Source organism: Fundulus heteroclitus, chromosome 19, assembly GCF_011125445.2.
Source record: "Fundulus heteroclitus isolate FHET01 chromosome 19, MU-UCD_Fhet_4.1, whole genome shotgun sequence".
Taxonomy (NCBI): domain Eukaryota; kingdom Metazoa; phylum Chordata; class Actinopteri; order Cyprinodontiformes; family Fundulidae; genus Fundulus; species Fundulus heteroclitus.
In genome coordinates, this window is record NC_046379.1 from 7401647 (window position 1) to 7423198 (window position 21552).

General features: G+C 42.7%; 1 protein-coding gene across 1 annotated transcript in view; it reads right to left on the bottom strand.

Annotated features, from left to right (window-relative positions):
- itpk1b (inositol-tetrakisphosphate 1-kinase b) overlaps positions 1-19877 on the bottom strand; it is a 49549-nt gene extending 29672 nt beyond the window's left edge. Inside the window, exons 1-3 of the mRNA XM_036150485.1 lie at positions 19634-19877; positions 19048-19219; positions 13449-13473 (exon numbers count right to left, since the gene is read on the bottom strand). Of these exons, the coding sequence (XP_036006378.1) occupies positions 13449-13473; positions 19048-19142 (120 nt within the window). The 5' untranslated portion in view covers positions 19143-19219; positions 19634-19877. The remainder of the gene's footprint in view (positions 1-13448; positions 13474-19047; positions 19220-19633) is intronic.
- Positions 19878-21552: the final 1675 nt, after the last annotated feature.

The following is a 21552-nucleotide window of genomic DNA, read 5'->3' on the forward strand; positions in this document are numbered from 1 at the left end:
GAATGAGACTGTAGTGAACAGGTAATCTCTTATAATTAATATTTCAAAAGGAGAAGAATGCTGTTTTTGATTTAAAGATCTGATACCTGTGAGAGCTCAAAATTTAAATGTTCAAATCATTTGTGGGTTGATAGCAGTGTGAATAATAGTGTTAGATAGGCAGATGGTATTGCATCATATCGATCGCAAACTTGTGACTTGAATTTAATCGAAATCATATTGTATTGTAACGGACTTTGTGAAATCTGCAAATACTGTATCGTTACCCAAACAAATCGATATATCATATTGTGATAAACCTGGGTCTTTCTTCCCCCATAACTGAGTTTCTAAACTGCGCTAAGAAGACAGGTGGGGACAAACTAAACTAAATGAACAATAATGCAATTTTAAAACTAAAAGTGTTGGGTATAACTTGGATAATTCAGTCGGCTGCATCAAGCATCTTATGTCATTATGTGTTACCATAGAGGTTACACATAACACGCAGACAAAACAAGACATAAATGGGTTCACTCTTTTTGTTTTGGTTTCACCAGCAACACTTCCTGAGTGCAAATAGTCACCGACATATTTTAAATGCTTCCTGTCTCCAAAGTGGAGGCGAGGTCCTGCACAGCAGCATATTTACAGCTCGTTCACCCTAAAGTCTTTGAGCTCTAGCAGTCCTCTCAGCCACGTCCAAACACCGGTGTCTAGATCCGACCACCTGAGGGACATCGTTAATCTCTTGGGACACGTTCTGCCGGAGAAACTGGGAAAGTGAAGGAGGCATTGTGGGAGTCTGGGGCGTAGAGCCTGACTCAAACACCTTTGTTAGGACAGCAGAAGCTGTGCTAATATTTAAACAGCTTCCATCAGGCGTATCCACGGTGTTGAGAAACGAGCCAAAGCACCATAAAGGTCAACAGGAATGAGCAGCGAATCCTCGCCGGGGCTGCACAACCGGTCCGTCGCTGCAAACACTCCTAGACGGGCTACTGTGTCCCGGTGGTCTTTTAAAATATGCGCGCAGGTGGAAGATATCCACAAGTCTGGACTGAACGTTTCAGACTTTACATCCCCACACGTCAACTCCTCCGTAGTACTTCAGGACTACAACAAGAGTCAAAACAGCCGTCGCTACATCAATGTCTGCAGTACGGGAATCAAAAAGAGCTGCTTGGATGAGATGTTTCAGTTTCACAGAGAGGTGGAGGCGCCGGGGAGGATGGAAGAGACGAAAAATGAAGAACAATCGTAACAAATATCGCCATCTTCATCGTCGCGATGTTTGAATGATGTCAATGTCACTTCCTCCTAACGTCATGCAGCCCTGCATAAAAATAACACTTTATTTCTATAGCGCTTTTCGCAGACATGAACGTCACACTGCAAAAACGGATCTAAAAACAAGTAAAATGTTCTTAAAGTTAGTGTATTCGTCCTTGATTTGAGCCAGTAAATAAGATTATCTGCCAATGGAATGAGTAGTTTTGCCCCTAAAATAAGATAATTAGACGTCCTACACTTAAAATAACATGATGGAGATGAATTGTTCCTATTTTAAGTGGGAAAATCTTATTCTATTGGCAAATCATCTTATTTACCTGCTCAAATCAAGGACAAATACACTAATTTAAAGAAAATGTTACTTATTTTTAGTTCTGTTTTTGCAGTGCACAAAGCGCTTCAGAATGAATGCATTAAGTAAAAGCCCCTCTGAATAGAAACGTCTTTAGCTGTTTCTTAAAACAGTGTGTGCAGCGTAGGGACAGCGTTTTTAAAGCCTCGCTGCCTGAAAAGCTCGAGTCTCCACGGGTTTTAAAACGGGTCCTTGGTACCGCCATGAGGAGCCCCTAAAAGGTTAAAACCAATATTTTAAACTTTTATCCCAAATGCACAGGGAACCAGGAGTTATATGTGCTCCTCTGAGTCAACAGCCTCGCTGCAGCATTGTGCACAGACTAAAAAAAAACGAGCCAGGCAGGTTTTATCTAAACAATTAAAAAGACTGTCACTGTAGTCTAAACAAGAATAAAAGCGCGAAACGCCATCTCTGCTTCAGTCTGTGGCATAAATGCTCTCACCTTAGAAATGTTTTACAGATAAAAATCGTTACGAACAAGCATTTGTTCAGTAATTATCAAAAGATTTCTGAGTAGGAGCTAAAGAAGCAAGATGCTGCCTGATTAAAGCAATTCTTTCATCAGCGGAAACGATAAGAGTTTCAGTCTTGCTTCGCGCTTAACTGCATAGTTCAGAGAGTTTGCAGATCTCAGATGTTCAATAACGGCAACACAACTGTATGTCATCAGCATACAGACGATACGACACATTGTTGAAGCGTTTTAGGATGTCCCCAAAAAGGTTATAAATACAATAAAGAGAGATTGGGCCCAAAACCGAACCTTGAGGTACCCCACAGAGTAAATCTGCTTCATGAAAACAGTAAAATACTTTTCTGATAAATAAGAAATAAACCAGTTTAAGACAATGACATAAGAACTGTGTGATCCGTGGTGCCAAAGGCGGATGTTAAATCCAATAAAACCAGCACTGTATAGTCACCAGAGTCGGCTGCAATCAGCAAGTTTTTAAATACCATGCTCTATGTCGAGTGCAACTTTAGAAAACCGAATAGAAAAGAGTCCTTAATGTCGTTTTCTTCCAAAAAGTGGTTCAGTTGTTCTGCAACAGCCTTGTCAAGGCGATAGGTCTGTAACAGGCATGACTAGAAGAATCTAGATGTGTTTTTGTTAAAAGCAATGAGCAGAAAAACTAATTAGTTTATCAGTTTTACAACAACGGGGCCCATAAAGTTAGATATATCCATTAAAAACAGTCCTGTAATGTCTTGCATTGATACTGGGGGGTGAAATAGGAGCATTCAGAGAGCGGGGCGATGCAGGAGGGAACAAGGAGGACCAGCAGGAGGTATTACTGGGGAGTAAAGTATCTATCCTGCTTCACCAAAGCTGGAAACCTTTAGGATTTCTAAGAACGCATAATAAAAGTAACACAGCTATAAAATATAAGAAAAATGATTCTGAAAAGTCAGTTCGTCTTTGACCTGCTCACCTGTCTCATAAAACATTTTTATTTCTCTTTTCAAGACTAGAAACGTTGCCATTAATTACAGAGCTGTAAATATACTGCCAGCTGTTTTTTTTTTTTTTTTTTTTGCTTCTATTCGTCTGAAGCCTCCTCCTGGCTGATCCTACAGCCCTGCTGGGCTTATTCAAAAGAAGCGAAGAAAAAAGAAACACCTAATTAGCATTCCCCTCAAGTCTAACAGCGCAGAAAGACTGTCTGAAGGGGCCGAGTAGCGAAGAAGCCGGCAAACAGGAGAGCCGAGGGATCTGTGTCAACACATGCAATCTAACAAGATCAGAAACAGGAAAAACACGGTAAATAAAGCCTGCGCTCTAACTGAAGCATGTTTTAAACGTGGCTGCGGGCCTTTACAGAGCAGGCTAGTTTGTGAACGTCTGCGGAGCCACACCTGTGCAAGCAGGTCAGAGACCAGCAGATCCTGACTGTTCTTTGTCCTGCTGGGCCACGGCGTCAGCTGACGGTGAATACACACCTTTGTCACACAGGTGTGGATCAATGAGGGCGCTGTTAACCTGGACGGTTTCCCTCGGCTTAGGGCCGAACACGACCGGCGGCTGGTTAATGATTATGAGAGGTGTGAGGGATAGGTGACTGATTTACCCCCCACACCAACACCCAGACAACGGCTGCAACCTTATTCTGCTGCCAACGTTAAATGGGTTAAATACATTTACTTTATAAAAAGGTACATCTTCCTGCGCTCTGTTGTCTTCCTACAGACCCCCCCCCCCCCAAGGCTGCTTTGTGTCTGTCATGATGTGGCCTAAACTGATAGGTGCTGCTCAGTACTGAGCCCTGGACGATAAAGTTGTTGACGGCAACATTTATCTGAAGAACAGTACGGGTTGGCCAGCTGGGATCAAGATTAACGCGAGGCAGAGATGAAGTAATGCTTCATATCTAAAGGGGGGGGGGGGGGGGTCTGAGGCCGTCTCCGGTCAAAAAACACGTGGAGTTTCTTAAACTAAACGTAGATTCATAAAGAAAGATCCCACTGATGCTTTGGATGATAGCATCAAGCGGGTTGCTGCAGAAATGTCGACGGGAACCTGCCGTCCCAACACCTCCCAAAGGCGCTCCACCGGGATCCAGTCACTGCGATGCAACCGGACTACAGTCAACAACCATGTTCATGAAACCAGTTTGAGACGACTTCAGCTTTGAAAGGGTGCCAAAAGATACCCCCCCCCCCCCAACCCCGCACCATAATATCACCACTAACAGGAGAAGATGGACTCAGACCCAAACATCTGAAATGGAGACTAACCAGACAGGGCAACGTTTTTCTACTACTGTTCGACTTTGCTGAATGTAGGAATATCTGTCTCGATATTCAATTTATCAATGATGATAAATTTTAATCACATGATTAATTAAAAACATGGAGAAAATGTGTTTCCGTCTCCTCTCTCTAAGACGGGATAATAAAAGGTTTTTCAGTACGATGCATCGGTGTCTGCTCACCCCTTCCTTCTCGGTTCCTCAGTAGGAGGAGGAGGGGTTAAATTTTGCCAGGGTTCCCCACAGAAAATGTGGTAATTCTGACGGTAGTTGTCTGGTGATACATGAGGAAGCGCGGCGCGTTGCACGATGCAGCTCTAAGGAGGGCTGCAGCCCTTAAACCAGGCACCGTAGTGTGCGTCAAGCTAATAACAGCTAGCATGTTAGGTTAGTTGACCGGGAGGTTTTATTAAAGACGGGAACTGTAGTTGAAACAGGTCTCCAAATGACAATAATATGATTTATCTAAATAAGTTTTAGAAAAAATGATCGTCCAGCAAAATTTGTTATTGTGACAGGAGTCTCTAGCTGTGTTAACCTAAGCAGGATTCTTCAGAAAAACGCCAGACCACGCCACGCTGGATGTTTCAATCCATCAGAAGACCACACAGCAAAGCAACGTCAAAGCTTCTTATAAACTCAAGAAAAAGTTGAAATAATTCTAAAGTTATTTGTTGCATTTTACCACAAAGGATTTGTTCCGCCCTATGCTGGATCGACGCATGAACGTGTGCCATAGTAACACCAAAATAAAGCCGAAGGTTCACTAAAAGCAGGTAGGACGACTCTGACATGTGATGACATCACAGCCACTCCTATGAAACTATTTCAGCTTTGTGTGCTCACTGTGTGGGATTTACTTTAAGTTACCAGCGAAGTCAGAGACCTCGGACTCTTTCATCTTTAATATTTTTTTTACCCTCTGATGAGTTAATTCTGCCGTTTTATTTACATTAAAGGTTTGAGGATCTTCGTCGTTCAGCAGGGAAACAAAACATTTAATTACTACTTTATTTTAACTAAATCAGAGTCCAGCAGATATAAATTAGTAAAGCTCTTAAACCTAATTAACACCTCGTTTCCCTGGGGGGTAAATATGACGTGACACAGAGCCCCATTTCTCTTTAAAAAAGATGGGAAACAGCAGAGAACATGCAGCATTCATGCAAATATAATGCTACGGAACATTCCTGTGAATTTTCGTGACGGATCAACAAGCAACACAAACCACAGTGTCACCCAATTACGCTGATCTGGTTTCCTTCACAGCTTCTTGTGTTACATTAATGTGTTTCTTCTTTCGTTTTGTTCCCCCTGCCTGTAGAAACACGCCTTCAGGCCAGAGCAACGTGTCGACGCCTGCCTGCAGAAACCCAACCAAAAACAGTCGTTTGTTGCATCTGCCAGCGACGAACGTTGGGCAGTAAGATTACCTCCTGAATCCAGGACGCCACACACTGGTGATCACTTTGGCGACTTTCAGAGCGACTTAGCTAACTTGCAGTGAAACAATGCATTAAAGACCAAACAAGACCATTGAATGCAATCCAAACCAGCTGAAATAGCAACACAAAAAAAACGGCCGTTAAGACGGAGTTTGCTTTGAAGCTTATTTAGCCGCTGGTGTGAAATATCAGATCGTCTGGTTATCCGGAGTCTGGCGCGCAAGGCAGAAAAATAAGAGAACATGAAAGCAGAACTTTGAGGGATTTTATGAGTAAATAAAACAAATTTGAGGAGGAGACTGGAACGAGTGCAGCAGAGGGCATTGCAGGTGATCTCCCCTCCGTTCAGAGTGTGCAGCTGAGAATAAAGTGAGCCGTTTTCATTTCTTTTAACAAATGAAATGATTCAATACGTTAGATTACTCGACCTCTAACAGCGGACGGAAAAAAAAAACCTATTGGGACTGGATGATAAACAGCAGCTCAAAAAATGCCTTATTTTACCCAAGATGGCTGAAAGTCAAGAAAAGGTAAACTAGTGCACTAAATTACATTGAGCATATCCGACATAAATACAGAAAGCTTAGTGAGAGATTTCGGTATCGGCCCAATAAGTAAAACTGTTTTATTTCCAGCTAGCTGCCCTTTGTGCCTGTGTTTAAAGTTAAAGGGGGGGGGGGGGGGGGATTTGGCCTTGGGACAGTGATAGTGATGCCGGGATTGTGTTTTTTTTTTTTTTTTTTTAAATAAAGCTGCCATAAAAAAAGTAGTGTGTAAGTCTAGACTAAAGCCTGCATTCAAAAATTGAGTTAGCATAGTTTTTAGTCTGTAAAAAATAAATAAAAAATAAAATAAAAAAAATATATTTGACCATCACAGAAACGTAAATGTGACACATGTAAAATACCAGTTAGCGAATATAACAGCAATATTAATATCGGATAAAGATATCAGTCCACATTTTCATATCGGTGCATCCCTAATATGCAACTTTTCTATAATAGAAAAGGTGATAAATTTAATTAATATATAAGAGTAGGAAATATAACTAAGGTTGCAACTGACAATTATTTTGCCAATTGATCTATTGCCTTTTTTTTTATTAATGGATTAATTATTGGATAGCAAAATGTGCTTAATAGGAGTCGTTTATTTAACTCTTCTTTTTTTTTTTTTTACAGGATTAAAACAGGTAAAGCTAAAATTATGCCATTTGATGAGGTCTGGAAAGAGAATACTTGCAGACAAACAAGGGTTTTCATCCTAAATGCAAAATGTATATACATTTTATACAATTTTGGATTAAATACCGCTCTGAGTGGGTTGGTTTTTCAGCACATGGCAAGTTTTTAGAGTCCGTATACTCTAGTTAACAATTGTTTGATTACTAAATTAGTTAATACAGTTAATTGATAAATGATAAACTGTAGTAACCCTAAAAACAAACATACAAAAGAAAAGGCCTTTTCTCAACTAAAACAGAAATAGACCAATATTCTTAAGTATCCCTCGGTGGGGATATTTAGGTGCACCAGCAGCAAAGTTAAAAGCAAAAGGAAGCACGCAGATAAACAGAAGTGAAAATATAATAAACCAAAAATAGGATTGAGAATGTACAGTAAGGGCAATAGGAAAAAGTTGTTAAAAATAGCTTTCTCTGATTCAAAAACAAGAGCAACTGAGTAGGTTAATTTTCTAGGTATCTAATCTAGGTTATAATGTACAAAATGTATGAAATGTATATAAAAATTTGTCCCTAAAGAAAACAAAAGAGCTGAACAATACGACGACGAAGGCTTGATTTAGAAGCCGAGACGTTTAAGATCCTCTAGGCTCCTGGAAAGCATCAGGAAATCAGTGGGAAGCTGCTGCTGCTGGGTGTCGGCAGCCCCGCCGCATACTTCTGCTTTTTGTTTAGCCAGCAACGTCAGCGTGATGAAAGCCCTCCGGACCAGATTATCTGACTCCACCGAGGCACGGCTTTTTAATCTCCCGCTTACACAACACGGAGGGCCCGTCCCGGGTCCGGCCTCTCCATTAAAAACAGGACCGATGACGACCCCGGCGCCGCAGACACATTCGGGGACACAGATTGACCCCAGCTTTAGAGTTCACGCCGCAGCTCAGCAGAACACTCACTGATGTCCGGCTAAACGCTGAAAGCAGAAAATGTCCGCTGACGTCTTTCGCGTCCCCCCCGTGGGACTAAAAGGCCGCGCTGGGCCTTGGTTCTGATGGACAGAACAGAAAACAGCCGAGGGGAGGTCAGGGCTCAGTGTATTTCCAGCTTTGATGAGGCGGCGCTGTGGGGCCGAGCTGTGCCCAGAGGAGAGCTCGTCCAGGAGGAGGGGTGGGGGGGGGGGGGGGACTACGGTCTTCTAGAGCAAGGAAGATCAACGGATCCCGCGTCTAACAGCACTTAATTCACTTTTTGTTTTCACACCGGCTTGCAGAACAATGTGATGAATTATTTATTTCTGCGTGGGAAGAAGGCAACAGGCGCCTTCGTCTGAAACAGAAACATTTACCACACCTGAAAACCTGCGCCTTGCACGAAATGACACAAAAAATAGGGAGATTTCCCCTCAACCCAAAACTGGTGTTGCACCGATACCGATACCAATACCAGTATCGGACGGGGCTCCGATCCAGCACTAAAATTGTATCGGTATCGGCGAGTACCAACAAATAGGGCGGCGATACCATTTTGATGTTTGTATGTCACTTGAACGCAGCCTTCTCTCTCCCAACTAGTATTATACATGTTATATAAGTTCATGAAAGTTGCACTATTTTGGCATTTGAGAGCCAAAACTCAGGGTTTAAAAGAAATTATTCAATTATTAATGTAATTTTACTGTCTTACTGTTGCGCCACTATTATACATGTTATATAATTTCATGAATGTTGCACTATTTTGGCCTTTGAGAGCCAAAAGTTCATTCAACTATTGTCACCCATTCCAGGTAGGTAATAAAAAGTTCTACTACCTTAAGTAGTATGCAATTCTTCATATACACACACACATAAATTTCAAACAGATGGTATCGGTATCGGCCAATACTGCACAGCCAGGTATCGTATCGGGGCCAAAATATGGCATCGGTGCAAAACTACCCAAAAACCTCCGGGAGGCTTGAGGCAGGATCTCATCGGGTTAATGGGATCTCTTCCAGCAGGAAGACTGCGCTCTGTCATGACGATGTAGCCGAAGCTCACGGGTAACGATTTGCTCAGTGGGAAAAAACAAAACAAAAAAAGAGAGGTTAAAGTGAGTTCTGACCCTCTGCAGAGGTGCGTGTGAACGACAAGGTTCTGCTCCAGCAGCGACGTGGCGCAGGATTACGGGCTGGTAAACTGAAGCAGAGACGCAAAGTCGTTTTTTTTGCTGGGTTAAGGAAATATCGGTAAATATAACAACAGTATCAATATCGGATATAGATGTGGGCCAAAATCTTCACGCTGGTGCATCCGTAGATAGTTAAAATAGTTATATAACAGTTGAAATATGAATCATAATGGGTGGCAAACGCCAGGAGAGAGCAAAAGGGAAGAGGGAGGGGTTAGGAGTGTTTCTGATAGTCATCCAGAACGTCTTTTTTCTCCCCCCCCCCCTATCTGTGTCGGTCCCGAGGGGCACAAAGTGTACGGCGTTCCCACACTGGAAATGGAAACACAAAATGAGCTCCTCGGGGATCCCAGATCTGGTAAAGTCTCGTTCGCACAAGGGTGAGGCCACGCACGACCAAGGCCGACACCCTGGAGCAATAAAAACCCTCGGTGGTGGTTAATATTAACGAGGGAGGGTGTGCAGAGGTAAGCCTTCGCTGATTCAGTCAGGCTGAGAGCAGCGGCTAGAGGAACCTTTTGGTTTATTTCTGAATCTGCTGATTATTTCCTTCGTACGTCGATCGAATTAGCCGAGCACAAACAGTGTAAAAGAAATAAACGGAGGTTTATCGTCTTTCAAGGAGCCAAACCCAAACACTGAGCGACAATCTTTAGGAGTTTTATAAACGATTGGTGAAAAATAACAGAAATAATAAGGTCAAAGCCTCCATCCTGAAACCTGTTTGCTAAGATGCTCATGGTGGTGTAAAAAGATGGTTTAGAAAAACAAATTAAAGTTTTATTTTTCCTGGGTTTGCTTATCTGTGGGTGTACTGTACAGGGTCGAGCCGTCGCCGCCAGGGTCAGCTGGTCTGTCGCTCTCCAGGGACAAGGCCAGCTGATTAGACCCAGAGAGACAAATCATCGTCTATCGGCTTCCTCCGAAGGTCATCAACACAGCCGCTGTGCGACTGTCAACCTTTACGGCTTCAAATTAACGGTGAGACGGAAAACAAAACAAAAAACAGAGTCTGGTTCATTAGCAGTCAACATCCTGCTCTTACTCCACTAACCCCCGTCAGAGCCAAGCCTCGCTGCGACCCAGCCTCTCTTTATGAGGACAAGTCATCGGCCTTCTCTGTGTCCAAGTTCGAGGAATCGGGGCTAAAACACACCTTATTTAAACAGAAAGCCTTAAATCGTCAAAGCAAAGGTCTTCAGAGATTGCTTTGCATCATTTGTCGACCTTTCACAGGCAGCGGTGGCGCCGTAACGCGGCGTAAACGGCGTTATGGGTTACATAATCGACACTCCCGTTTCTTGTATATTGAGAAATGCAATCATGTGAACAAAAATGGGACACCCCATTACATATTTAATTCTCGATACATTATGTTCACATATCGATGCATAATGTGGTTTTTCTTCTTTTTTTTTTATCTCTGGGAAAAGAAGTGATCTATTGCAGATAAACATCAAACGCTTACATACCCAAACATATCTATATTATTCAAGCATTTAAAACACCTTATTCCCAAAAACTAAACTAAACTAAAAAGTTTTATCCTCTTTTGGTTGAAATTTCATCTGATGTCTCATTAGAACCTTAGAAACAGCTTCTTCCCCAGAGCTGTGAGGGCAATCGCCCCCTGATGGGAGACCGCGGTCCGACGCTTTAAAACCTGTTACTAACCCGTCGTACGTTACACTTTAATGTTACTGCCTACTTGCACACTATCATCTCAGAATATCTAAATGTGCATCGCTGTAAACGAAGCCTCAAATCATCATTGCACAATAAGCTCCTTATTACCTCATTATCTGTTATCTGACTCATGAAGGACAACTAGGTCCTCACCTTTTTATTTTATTTTTAAATCTCTCTTGAACGCTATTATGAAAAAACAAACATTGTTTGCCTTCACTATGTGTACGCTTAGCCAGAGTGGCCAAAGGGAAATTTAACCACAGTAAATTTTTTTGTTTGTTTGTTTTAAGTCACCCCACAAGGTCCCGATTCAGACCAGGGCTTTCCATTTATTAACCGTCGGTTCTTGGTGGACTTCCTGGTATGTTTCTGGAACATTATCTTGTTTCAGGCCATCGACGGTGCTGTTCTAGTGACGCATTTGGTGGCTCTACTCCAACCCAATCAGTGGCCGACAGTCTTCTGACGTCTCATTTTCAGCCCGACTCGGCATTATTGGGGAAACGGCTCCTAAAAAGCATCTGGAACTTCAGGTAAAACCAGAATACCGTATTTTTCGGACTATAAGTCGCACTTTCTTTCATAGTTCAGCTGATCCTGCAACTTATAGATTTGATATATGTCTTACCTGAACATGTTTTTAAATGGTAATTCATACTGACCACCATGAACCAAGGAGTAAACATCATCATCTATAGCTGCAAGAGGGCACTTCAAGCTGGTGAAAATTATATTTAGCTCCTGTACCACTTAAAAATCTATTGAAACATTAACTTATAGATGACGAAGACTGAACATATGTTTGTATTTTGTTTTGCTGTTTCAGTATCATCAAACAAGGCGTTCGGTGGTGCAGCTCGAAGGGCCCAGACTGTGACAGAACCTCGTTATCGGACTGTCTGTGAGGCTAATCACAGCTAGCGCTAGCTAATGATGTACGGATCTTGAATAGCCTTTCTAAGTTGCTCTCAAACATCCGAGTTGTACTGTTAGCTTAGCATGTAGCACCGTTATGCTCACGGTCTGATTTCAGCGTGATTTTGACAATTTACAGCTTGCCGGTAACTTGCTAGTTGGAGTTGCTGGCTTTTTATGCTAATTTAACCCATTAATCCTCCCAGGTATGTTCCAGGTTATTCAGCCGGTTGTGGATACAATTATGTAATTGGATAAATTGCCTTACAAGATTAAATGTCAGTTTTTAGTCTTGGATTTTGTGAAATAGATGCGTTTTTTTCCCCTTTATGATGCATTTTTAATTGATGCCACTTATATTCCTGAGCGACCTATAGTCCGAGAAACATGGTAACCGAGCAGAGCCGAGTCAAACAGGTACCAATGGAAAAGGGCCATATGATGGTGAGCTGCGCAGCCCCTGCTGCAATAAAGAAAATCCCCAAAACACGATTCTTCCACCTCTATGCATCACTATTCATAACTGGTTCATTTACTGGAATACAGTATTTGGTTTATGTCACTGGTGCCTTTTAAAGTGAGATAAACAAGCTTTCCAATAAGATTCTGAGATGTTGCCAGGAATTACTCCACGTTGCAAAAAACAAATATTGACTTACTGTTTGTGTTAAGTGTATATATAAATCCATTCAAATGGTGTAATGTATAATTGGCAATTAGACATGCATGCAAACCTCACTCCTGCTAAAAACAAAAAAAAGATGCTGAGTGGACAACAGGTGGATTAAACGGGGTCCGTCTGAGCTTAGGACCTGCTTTCTCCCAGTAGAAACTCAAAGCCTTGCTTACTTTGGGACAGTTCCCAGAACATGACTCTTTTTATATCATCCGCACACTTGAGAAGAAAAAAATAACTTTGAGGGACAAGTGAAAACAACATATATATATTGGAAAAAAAGCTCCAACCACCCCCCAAGAAGAAGAAAAGAAAAAAAAATGTTGAGAGAAAAATTTAAGATAAGAGTTGGGGGTTCCTCTTCCGCTGCAGAGAGCTCTAACTGAATGCTGCCTTTCAGCACCGAGCTGCAGGATTTCACCCGTTGTTGCTGCTCTGCGTTCAGTTAATCATTCATACTGAGCAATAATAACTTCACTCTTTACTTCCCCGAGGCCCGGGTTTATCAGAACCCAATCAGCCCTGAATGTCGAGCAGACTCAGAGAGCGTAGCACGATATCAGGGATGCCCCCCAAAAAAAGGGACGGTAATCAACAACCGTGGCTGCAGGTCGCATCATGTGCAGTTATAACCATAGATTTAACCACAGGAATGCACACTTTAATAAATGCCTCACCTCATGAGGCGCAGCGTCCGAGGAGCTGCGCCGTGCATGCAGGAGGCTGCAGAGCTGCAGCTACAGTCGTCTGAACACGTCACAGACGCTTTGCTGCACCTCCACGGCCCAACGGACACGATAACCACATCAAATTAACCCCAATCTGAGACTTTTTTTTTTACTAAAACAATTACAATTAAACAGATTTTCATTCATTGATTTAACATCTGATTGTATTCAGAGGATCTCTTATAGCTCATGATATGCGGACATTTCCTAAAGGAAACCATCTGAGATTGGTGTGTTAAAGGTTGAATAAAAACATGGAAAACACGTACCTGGACGACTTCTATTCCTCTTTTCCTGAAAAAGAAAAGAAAAAAAAAACACAAACACATTAGTATTCATTTATTAGCAGTATCATTACATGTAATAAACAAATTATATCACTGTTGTATAAAGCAACTAAAAGCAACAACTGAATCAGTTACATTAATGTAATATTCGGCTTTAATAAATAAAAATAGTTCTCTCCATGATCATTTCCAATAGGACTGGACGATATAGAAAAATAAAAGCATATCGATAATTATCAACAAATTCAAAACATATTTTAAGTGCAGCCCTGACCATTTTATGCTCTAAGTGACCTATTTGTAAATAAAGAACCATTTATTCAACCAACTTTTTTACCAAAACTGCAAGTTTAAAAAAAAAAAAGAATGCTTGCTCTCTAAACTCTTTGAACGGGGCGGAGCCAAGGGGCGGAGCTTGGTTCCTGGGTCTGCATTGTAATTGGTTGGGAGGATGTTATGACTGTAATATTAACCTATATGATTGGCTAGAATGCAAAAGGAAGGAAAACTGTTAATCTATTGAACTTTTTATTGACCCTTTTTTTTTCCTATCATCGATATACGTATATCGATCGATAAATATCGTTATTGATTTATTGTCCAGCCCTAATTTCCAATTCATATCATCTTCGGAAAAGCACATAAACAATTAGACTCATAATTCTTTAGTTTTATAGAGCTGGGGAAAAAAACAAAAGCTTCTCTTCTCACTTTTAAATCCAAACCTGCCAGACGCACCCAGCCCACACCTTTGAGCCGACGGTCCAGCCGAGTTGGCCCGCTCTAAATCGGGTCACCGTCAGACACGACGGCACGAACCCGAACCGCTCACACAGCTGCATGTGAGAGGACCGGACAATGGGAACAAAACGAGTCGAGCCGCCCTACGGCCCGGCCGGTCCGGCACAGCTGGATTTACAGGCCCGCGGTTACAGCAGCGCGGCCATTCACCGCTCCACAACAATGCGGACATTTAATCCTGCAGCTGGCGGGTTTCACGTGGAGTGAATGGGGCCTCGGTTTCAACCCGTCAGATATGGAGATCCCTTTGTTCTGATGCCTTGTAAAAGCGGCAGCGGAGTCCAGGGCGGAGGGAGCAAATCTGAAGCAGTCTGAACTAAATGCACACGGGTGGGGAGCAGTATTTCTCCTACTCTTGTTTATTTCTCACACATACGCTTCAAATCATCATACAAATACAGGGGAAACACAAAATGCAGTGTTCAGATGATGATGATGATGATTTCATCTATTAAGAGGGATTAAAGCAATTTAAACCCCTATGTGAGACTTTACTCTGGAAAAGGAGGATTAAATTTCACATCCAGACATCCAGGCATGTAGTCGCCAAACCAGGACCTGTCTGACTACATGAAGTAGGCCGCATAAGACCTCAAAAGCAACACAACTTTCCCTTTCACTGAAGAAATCCAAGAAAGTGTATGTGTTTGGAAAAGCTTGCAAAGCCATTTCTAAGGCTTTTTGGACTCCAGTGAACCACTGAGAACCCTCCAGCCATACATTGAGGAGATGAGGAACAGTGGTGAACCTTCTCAGGAGAGGTAAACCAAAGTTACCACCAGAAATTACTCCAAGCGCACGCTGAGGACTCATCCAGGAGGTAAATAAATAAATGAACCAAGAACAAACTACACTGCCAGCCTCAGCTAACGTCATGATTCAATAATAACAGAGAGACTGGGGAAAATGGCCTCTATGGTGGCGTTCCAAGACCAAAACCACTGCTGACCAAGAAACCCAAAGGTCCATCCTGAAGGACCTGACTTCGTAGTGGCCTAGTCAAAGTCCAGGTTAAAATTCTACTACTGGGATAATGGGGAAAGGCATTCGTGCTCTGAAACTCTCCAAAGTGGCTGAATAGCAACACATCCTTAAATAAGAGTAAAACCTTCTTCACAGCGATGCAGCTTGTTATCACAAACTCTCTGTGGCAATTGTTGCTCCCAAGGCAAGCACTGCAAAAACGGATCTAAAAATAAGTAAAATGTTCTTAAAGTTAGTGTATTTGTCCTTGATTTGAACAGGTAAATGAGATTATTTGCCAATGGAATGAGTATTCTGACCCCTAAAATAGATAATTAGGCATCCTGCACTTGAAATAAGATGATGGAGATAAGTTGTTCCTATTTTAAGTGCAAAAATCTTATTCAATTGGCAGATCATCTTATTTACCCACTCAAATCAAGGACAAATACACTAATTTTAAGAACATTTTACTTATTTTAAGTTCCGTTTTTGCAGTGAGCCGAGTTGATTTATAAAGCACTTTTCAGCAACAAGACGGTTCAAAGTGCTGTGCATGAGCAGAAAAACATTAGAGGGAAATATTACATAGGAAGAGAAAAACGTTACATTAACAAAGGAACAAACTGAGTCATTTGTTGACTAGACTTCTTCAGTTTCACTGGAACAAGCTTTATCACAAATATTCAAAGCTTAATTGTTTCTATTCATAATAAGAAATAAACTTGGTAAACACTTAGGGGTTTCTGATCTAAAGTAATTTTATCCAACTTCTCTAAAGCTACAACTAGAATAACTTCTTTTGTTTCATTGTAATAAGAATAAGTGAAGAAAATCCTTGACTAGACTTCTTTAGTTTCACTGGAACAAGCTTCATCGCTAATTGTTTCTATTCATAATACGAAATAAACTAAATCCTTGGGGAGGTTTTCTGATCTTAAGTACTTCTGTCCAACCTTTTTAAGAGCTACAATTACTTTTTTCTTTCTTTCTTTGTAATAAAAAACTAGAAAGTAAATCCTTAAAGCTACAACTTAAGGCCTATGATCGGACCGTTCTGAAGGGTGGGGCAACCAGTTAGATGTAGCGGGGGTGTAATTACTTTTTCACACATGTTGGTTTGAATAGCTTTTCACACTTAATAGATAAAATAATCATTTCATGTTGACTCAGGTTGTCTTAATCTGATAATCTGAAACAAAGAAAAGCAACCTGTGTGACTGTGTATAAGAGGAATTTTATATATATATATATATATATATATATATATATATATATATATATATATATATATATAGCACCGATACCAATACCAGTATGGGGCCCCGATCCAGCACTAAAATGGTGTTATCGGCAAATACCAACAAATAGGGCACCGATACCATTTTGATGTCTGTATGTCACTACAACACAGCCTTCTCTCTCCCGACACTCACTAGTGTTAACCATCCCTGTTGGCCTGCTCCAGACCAATGAGAGGGTTTAAAAGAGATTATTCAATTATTAATCTAATTTTACTGTCTTACTGTTGCACTACTATTATACATGTTATAATTTCACGAATGTTGCACTATTCTGGCCTTTGAGAGCCAGAAGTTTATTCAACTATTGTCACCCATTCCAGGTAGGCAATAAAAAGTTCTACTGGATTTTTTTTCCTGCTTCACAAAGGTAGGCAGCAGCTTGACAATGTCATGATGGCAATTATCTTACATCCAAGTAGCATGCAGTTCTTCATATATACACACACATCAATTTGAAACAGATGGTATCGCTATCGACCAATACTGCACAGCCAGGTATCGGGGCCAAAAAAATGGCATCGGTGCAACACTAATATTAATATATATATACATATATTTCCCAAGGAAATAGATCTTTTACAGTTTTCTCTCTCTCTCTCTATATATATATATATATACATATATTTCCCAAGGCAATAGATCTTTTACAGTTTTCTCTCTCTCTCTCTCTCTCTCTCTCTCTCTCTCTCTCTCTCTCTCTCGGTCTCTATATCCCTCCCTTCTCTCTCATCTCTCTCTCTCTCCTCTGCTCTCTCTCTCTCTTCTCTCCTCTCTCTCCTCCCTCTTCTCTCTCTCTCTCTCTCTATATATATATATATATATATATATATATATATATATATATATATATATATATAGTGCCTGGTAAAAAAGGAGATGCACGGAAGAATACGTTGCTGCAGTGTTTTGGTCTTGTATTGATAAAAATATGTTTAAATGCTTGCGTCCTGCGGCCGGTGCATTACTTTAACATGTGCAGGTGTTTAATCGCTTCAACCCTGTTGAAGTAGAGCACCACAAATTTGTCAAGGCAGGAAAAACTAAAAACATTTTAATCAGACCGTCCGCTCCGAAGGCCATCAGCTCTACAACGAGAACCTCAAGAGTCGCACGAAGAGACGCTTTCAGCGCGCAGGCAGCTGCTTGTGACCTGCAGCTCCGGCTGCAGGAGACAGGCCCGGGCTTCTTACATGCGACGTGTTCCACAGCGACGCAGGTGGCAAATCTGCGTCTCTATCTGAGAACCTCAAGCTGTTGTCGTGTGAAAACAAGACGCCACTAAAGACAAGACATCCCCAAAAACATCTGATTTTTATCAGTCGAATCATTTCCTTCCTCCTGCAGTAAGAAGAGTCGTTCAACTCGCTGCGTTCAGGGACCTGCCGGCTTTCAGAGAGAGGCCGGCAGTCGTGTCAGGGTCACACACACACACACACACAACGTTCCGGACAGGTTTTTAGATCAATAACGACAGAAAAAATCCGCCCGTCGCTTCCTGCTAAACTTGCTTTTTGACACCGTTTCAGCCCGTCTGTGAGGGCAGCGAGAGACGGGAGGGGCCCCCGGTGAGCGCAGGAGGTGTCTGCGGGACGTTTCACCGAGAGATTAAAAATGTTATGGTGGATTATGTCCAGATAATCTGCACTGGTTTAATCAGGTCACCTGGCCAGGCAGCACCGCCGTAGGGAAGGTGAGGAACCCTCAGGGAGTCCAATCAAAATTCCTGATCTACATGCCCGCCAGAAAGAAGAAACAAAAGATTTCAAGATATTTAAATGCTTAAATTGTCTCGTCACTCTGGTTTTCCAGGAATCTTGAAGCCCACATACACACGGCTGTGTTGCGACAGACAACAACGTGAGGCTCCTTCCTTAGTCCCACAAGCCGCACACAGAACTCGTCTCGTTAAGGAAGGCCAGGGCGCTCTTTGTACCACCGAACACAGCGTTTACCTCTGCTGGACGTGGAAACGGTAAAAAAAAACAACAAGAAAAAAACAGAGTCCGCTAACAGAGGCAGGCTGCCTCCCCTCAGGGCTGGAGAATCAGTACAGATCCAAACCACACACACACAGAACTGGGTCACACAAGCCGTCCGTATGGTGCTTCCCCTGCGGGTAATTCCTGCAGAATCTCCTAAACAATTTACAACGGAGGTTCAACGTCAGCGGGAAACCCTCGCTTGAACTGTTCGCAGGTCAGACGGGGACTGTAAATGCACCGAGAGAGAGAACCTGAGCAGAGAGGCTCTGCACTGCTGTGGGACGGATGCAGAGTCCGGCCCGGTCCGTTTCTAAACCACGGGCCTCCAGATGAGCACCATTCTTCTTTGGCATCGGCTCAGAAGTTAAAAAAAAAAAAAAAAAAACACCTTAAAAAGACAATTACTGATGCAACCAAATGGGGCTGCAGCCTGCACCCAGAACAGTGGGTTCTCCAGGGAACACCCTCCTCACTCCAGCAGAACCCAGCCCCGAACCACCCAACCCGGCTACAAACAACAGCACCACAAACCTGCAGAGCTCAGCGAAGGCCTGGAAGTTCAGCTTCTTCATCTTCTTCTCGCTGAGCCAGTAGCCCACCCTGCGACCCCTCAGGAAGGTCTGCATCTCTGCAGCGCCGCTTGGTCTCCTCTGGAGGGAACTGATGGTGGTGGTGGTGGTGGTGAAGATGATGGAGGCTCCACCTGCAGGGACAGAGCAGGAAGTCAGCAGCAGCCAACCACATCAGCGTGGATAATCAACAATCAGTCCTGGTTGGTGGGGTATGAGTGGGGGGGAAAGGAGGAGGGCTGCCCACGCAGGAGTGGAGCCAACACGGACACTCATGACCCACGCAGGAGGAGCTTTCCCAACAGTCTGCCGTGAAAGTGGGTCTGAACACTCACACAGGTCCCTCTGCTGCTAACAGCCGCGGCTAACGTTAGCGGGCTAGCCGCTCTGGGTCTACGGGGCTAACCGACGCTAGCCGCCTCGAGCAGCCCGGAGCCCGCTCCACCGAAGCCCGCTTCAGCCTCATCACCGCCGCGCGCTGGAAAGGCGGAGCTAACGTCCGCCGAAGCTAGCAGGCGGAGGCAGGGAGGCTCGGGCAGCCGACTCACCTGCAGCTTTAGCTCCGCAGACGATCCGTGTTCTTCCAGCCCCCCCACCCACCCTCAGCAACTAGCTCAGAGACCGGTCCATGTTCCGCAGAGAGACCGAAGATAGACGCGGGGGAACCAGGCACAGATGTTCCCGGTGTTTCCCTCTCCCTGTCTCCCTCTGTCAGCTTGACTGACTGCACACACCCTGGGTCCCGATGCTGCCTTCACGGACCGCACGGAAATGACAGAGCCCACCCCGAGCTGACTGCGTTCACCCTGGGTCCTGATGCTGCCTTCACGGATCGCACGGAAACGACAAAGCCCACCCAAAGATGACACCATTCACCCAAGGTCCTGATGCTGCCTTCACGGACCGCACGGAAACGACATAGCCCACCAGAGATACAGTAACTGCGCTCACCCTGGGTCCTGATGCTGCCTTCACGGACCACACGAAAATAACTAAGCCCACCCAAGCTGACAGCGGTTCACCCTGGGTCCTGATGCTGCCTTCATGGACCGCACGGAAATGTATTTGTCATAAAAATAGCAGCAACCCCCCCCCCCCCCCCCCCTCTAAAAAAAGGAAAAACGGAAAGAAAGACAAATATATGTATTAGACCGCAACAATGTTTCGTTTAATTTACATCAGAAATAGAAAGTATGAGCTGGGAATGTGGTAAAAAGCGTTCCAGTTAACAGTCAGAGAAGTTGGGATCCCAAAATAAATATAAAACCAAAACCTAAAGGTTAGGATTCCAATGTAATGACGGCCATGCAAGCTGTTGTTTTGTTCATAGTTCCTCTTACAAACTTCGTTTAAAGCTGTGTTTTCCCCATGCAACTACTTTTAATTAGTTCTGTTCAGAGTTGCAGCCGCCACACGTAACACTGATTTTAGACGTCTCTTGTGAAAATAAACCCGTTTTATCGCAGCTCACTAACATTCCTCCGACTTTCCGAGTGAAAACTCCGACTTTAGCATCCATTACTGTAGATTTTTTTGTTCCCAATCGGAAACCACATGAACAGTGCATGTACATAGCAGCAGGATGTATTGCAACAATGAACGGACCATATGATAATGTAGATAGTAGCTACATTAAAAAAGAGGAACTAATACAAAATATTGTGACATTTGCCAGGGATGTAGCAGCAAACCAAAAAAAAAAATTAAATACATTTTATATTTACAGAACTATTCTGCCATGGCTGCACGGATAATCCAAATCATCTATGGGAATAATGCTTATCTTTCTCTTCATCTCATTTATAAAAATATTTATGCCATAAAAAATACATATTCAAAACATATCCACAGTTTGATTTTGTGAGAACAGATGCATGACTGGATGAAGCTGTCGTGGTCCAGGTAATGAAGACAGCGGATAACTTTTACGGGCGTGTGATGGAACAATCGCGCCACCTACTGGACAACTGAGTCATAGCCTGTGATTACAATAAAACACAAAATAAAGAATATAAATAAGCTTAAAGAATAAATGAAAAGTATCTATGTGTCAAATTAAACACCCAAACTTTATATAGTATCAATACTTTCTCTGATTCTTTAATTTTGAAGTTAGAGCTTAACCTAAATTAATTTTAATGAAGTTTTGTTTTTAATTACCCCCCTCCCAATTTAGATATGATTAATCTATCCTTAGTATACGATAATGTACAATTAAATAATTAAATTTGTTTACACAGTGTCATTGACCCCTTTCACAAGGAGGGGAAGCCACAAAAGGTCATTGCTGAAGAAGATGGATGTTCACAGAATGCTGCATCCAACCATATTCATAGAGAGTGGAGTGGAAGGAAAATGTGCATCAGAAACAGGAATAACTGCAGCTTTGAGAGGATCAAATCACCTTAACCTGGCCTTCTGGAACATCTTAGCAGAACCGGTGGCGAGTCGCCTCCATCCCACTGAT